The 4,064-nt window shown below is 32.9% G+C and overlaps 1 protein-coding gene across 1 annotated transcript; it reads right to left on the minus strand.

Annotated features, from left to right (window-relative positions):
• Positions 1 to 347: 347 nt before the first annotated feature.
• On the minus strand, positions 348 to 3,615 carry LOC125834250 (wax ester synthase/diacylglycerol acyltransferase 11-like). The gene is made up of 7 exons (XM_049513419.1): positions 3,376 to 3,615; positions 2,144 to 2,740; positions 1,985 to 2,051; positions 1,699 to 1,808; positions 877 to 1,086; positions 653 to 790; positions 348 to 509 (listed from the first exon to the last, which is right to left on the minus strand). The coding sequence occupies exons 1-7, from the start codon at positions 3,613 to 3,615 to the stop codon at positions 348 to 350; spliced, it is 1,524 nt and encodes a 507-aa protein (XP_049369376.1).
• Positions 3,616 to 4,064: the final 449 nt, after the last annotated feature.

Below are 4,064 nucleotides of genomic sequence, written 5' to 3' on the forward strand. Positions count from 1 at the left end.
GCTAGATTTTATTTCACGCTCACTCACTATTACACAATGCACACAAGTAAACTGTCTCTCTAAGTTTTGCTGTTGATAAAGAAAAGGTGAGCAATGTCGTAAAGATCATTTTTGGTGTAGTGTATCATACCTTATTCGAACCAACTTGATGATGATTTTGTCGATTCATTCATGACACGTTAACTTATTTCTCAAAATATTGTAATTGATTTATATAATCATGACATTGTTAAGTAGCACTATGTATATTATTTCTTCCTTACAAGAAAAAAGAACAATTACATTTGATTCATAAAAACTAGAAGTGCAATCTAATCCTTATATTGTATGTTGTCAAACAACATTTTCTAGTCATGGCGAAGACCTCTTTCTACCACAGCATCTTTGATTAGCTTTAGAGATTGTTCAAGATCGTCCAACAATTGATGTGGATCAGGAATCACACTTTCATCGACTGATAGAACAATAGTCATCTTGTTTATATAGCTTTGACAATTAATCATCAATGCCTGAAATATAAATTTGCATGTAAATTGTTAAGATATGTAAAAATTAGGCCTTGAACCTAACTCGCACCCTGAAAACTAGCTCAAAGGGAGGATAATTTCTCAAGTCTTATAAGGAGTCCACTCATCTCATTAACCACACTTACCTGAGGTTGTCCATAAGAACAGGGGGCAAGGTAAGCCATAGGGTGACCATAGAAGCCAATTTCTTCTTGAGGACCAGGCAAACATGAAAAGCACATTGATGTATTGGTGAAAATTCTGTGTGATATCGAACTTGATGTCTGAGAAATGTTCAAATCTTACAAAGTTACAATTAAGAGATCACATATATATGTAGGATCAAGAATTGAGAATGAACATTAGTTACCTTAATTCCAAAAAACTTGAGTGCTAATTCTGAAATGTAACATGTATAGAAAGCTTCAAGTGAATTTTTCTTTCGATGAATAGTTGCCTTAGCTTCTCTGATATAATCTAAGGGATCATCTCGTAATGCAATTTTAAAGGGTAGAAGAGCAAAACCAACGCAATTTCCCCACTTTGCCTCAGTGTCTTTCTCCATCATGTCAGCTAAAGCCTATTTGTTAATTACAAGAATGTTAATAACTTCACTTGAATTATAAAAGCTAAGAAAATTCAAGTACTAGCTAACTAAAATTTAATGGATGTTGTTAATTAAGAAAGTCACACATAGGCAAAGGGATGGGCAATTAGGTCTCTTTATATTGGCTTGGTCAATCCTTACCTTATAAGTTAACTTTTAAGGTGGACTTAGACCCAAGTGTCATATCTTTACGTGGAATCATAATCAAACTCATTCTCATTTGGATGCCCAATCCACAATCTAGTTGGGCATGGGCGTGAAGGGGGTGATAGAATGGTTGAAGTTCCACATTGGTTCATATAAGAAAACCATATTTGGCCATCCCTTTTCCAATGTGGGTCTTTTTAACACTCACCCGCACGCTCATACCTCGCTAATTGGAACATGGGCAATATAATATGGGCGTCCAACATCGATGATAAAGAATTGGAATACATCTGGCTCTGATACCATGTGAAATTAGGTCTTGGACCTAACTCACACGTCAAAAAAGCTAACTCATGAGTTAAGGATTGTCCAAATCCATATAAATAGACCAACTGTCATTCCTTTTCTGATATGGAACTTCTTAACAAATGTCATTACCTGTATTCCAACTGACGGTCTTAGATTCACAAGAATACTTGATCTAAGTCTGATGTTCTTCGGCAGATTATTGTTTTTCTCTGTTGCTCCCCTGTCTTTCTTGCCCTCACCTGCATTAATATGTTTTTAGTATATATAGTTTTTGTCATGTGATTTATCACCGCTAATGATTTGCAATTATTATCTTCCGCATGATGTCTTAATTACTTTCAAACCCAACAAGAAATAAACATATATATAAAATAATAAAAGCTCGGAAGTGCTAATACATGAGACAGAAACTTACCATATCTCCTATTAAGATATACAGATAAACCAGCTTGTGTTACTCCCAAAGCAACATCAGTTACTGTCTGTACAAGAATTGACAAAAGTCCAATAACAATTTCAAAATTGAACAAGAAAGATGTTGCTATAACATAGAATTAATTTTGTTTAAACTTACCATATTCAACGCATTTTTCACCAATTTCATATCGTCAAGACTTACTATCCTGTAAACTAGTCGTCTAGGATTAAACACAGAATCAGGTCTACCCTTAATCGGCGTAGTTGTATCCTTCAAGAACATAATCGTAGCCATATACATCAACACATCCACTATTGTATACCAAATCAATTTCATAAAAAACCAAATTTTCATAACATATCGATGTAATCCCTTAGTGGAATTATGCTCTGAAGAATGGATAACCCTCTTTTTATTTCCAGGAATAGTTGGAACTTTATCAGGATCAGCAGTTTGGCGAGTACACGCCAACAGAAGGGAAATAAGAGAAGTGCCATCGCCAAGTGAATGGTGGATTCGGAAAATGCCAACAGACTCAGCATCAGATGTTTTGACGTTAAGAAGATGGAGATCCCACATAGGTTTTGATTTGTCAAGAGTCGTTTTGCTAAGATTCCGAATATAGTTTTCCACGAATTTTTCTGGTGATTCATGAAGGTTTTGTTCATCCACTTGTGGTACTATAATGTGTTTATCTAAGTCCACCTTTGTTTGTACCCATTTCATTTCTCCATTTTTTTTCTCATCCACCACCTACAATGAATGAAACATGTAGTTTAAGAAATATATTCTCCCCTCATTTAAAACATAATGACTTAATTTAACTTGGTACAGAGTTTAAGAATTAAAATGAAAAAGATTTTTTAATTTTGTGGTTTTAAATTCAAGTTATATCAAATGTACCAAAATATCCTTTAATCTTGTGGTCTTAAATATGTTATGCGTAAAACTGAAACTAAACTATTGTCAAAATACCAAAGGGGTCATAATTCTTTTTAAACGGAGAGAATAGTATTTAAGGCATATGAAGTTTTTTGGGGCTGGTTAATAATTCTCCTTCTTTTCTTTCGTTAACAAATTAAACTTACTAGAGAAAAGTACACTAGAGTTGCTTGTAAGTTAAATAGTTGTAATTTCAACTTCCTGCTTGACACGTTTAAACGATAAGATTAATAAACATTTTGGTATATTTGATATATTTTTAATTTAATATCACACAGTTCAAAACTCTTCTTTACTTTTTTAAACTTCATGTCAACTTAAACTAAGACAAACAAATTGAAAAAAAAAAAGAGTATTGAATAAAATAAAAAATCAAATTTTACTATAATAACTAAGAAATAAAAAATGCAATCACCCCTATACTATTGGTTGTAGCTATTTTTTACCTGAAGGCTGGAGAAACGAGGATGCTTAAGCAAAGTATGAACCAAATTGTCTTTGATTAATTGAAGGTCATTGATTCTTGATTTGCTTCCCATAATAGCTAAAACATGTACGTTGAAGTTGGGTTCATGAAATAACCTTGACGACGGACTTAATTGTTCTTCTTCTTCAGATGCTTTACTAGCTTTACCCTTACATTCAATCGGTTTCAGACTCGGTTTTCTCCGTCTTATCGACTCCATTAATAATTAACTTGTTACTATTGATCTTATGGAAAATGAGTTCTTGTTGCTTCGTATATATAAAAGTTTGGATACCAAAGTATATAGGTTTTAATTTTTGTTTATAGCTGAAAGTTGATAGTTGTGCAATTAATGGCAATTGCGTCAGGTCAACAAAAAACACTAATTATATATTGCTTTATTTGCCCAAAATCAATTTGTTTTTTTGTTCCAAGTGATCGATGAGAGAGAAATTTAACTGAAATCCTTTACAAATAGTAATAGTGTACAAGCCAAATCGAATAAATAAATCAAGTCAAATCGAGAAAAATATTGACTTGCATGTGCTTTGGTATAGTGTTGACAAAAAAACCAATCACCCTTTGATTGATTTGGTATTAAAAGAGGGAAAAAAAGGTAAATCAAGCTCAAACCAAATTGACATAGTCATCAATATAATAAATGCGAGG

The sequence above is a fragment of the Solanum verrucosum genome, unplaced genomic scaffold, assembly GCF_900185275.1.
Source record: "Solanum verrucosum unplaced genomic scaffold, falcon-dt-bn FXZP01000026.1, whole genome shotgun sequence".
In the NCBI taxonomy this organism is placed as follows: Eukaryota; Viridiplantae; Streptophyta; class Magnoliopsida; order Solanales; family Solanaceae; genus Solanum; species Solanum verrucosum.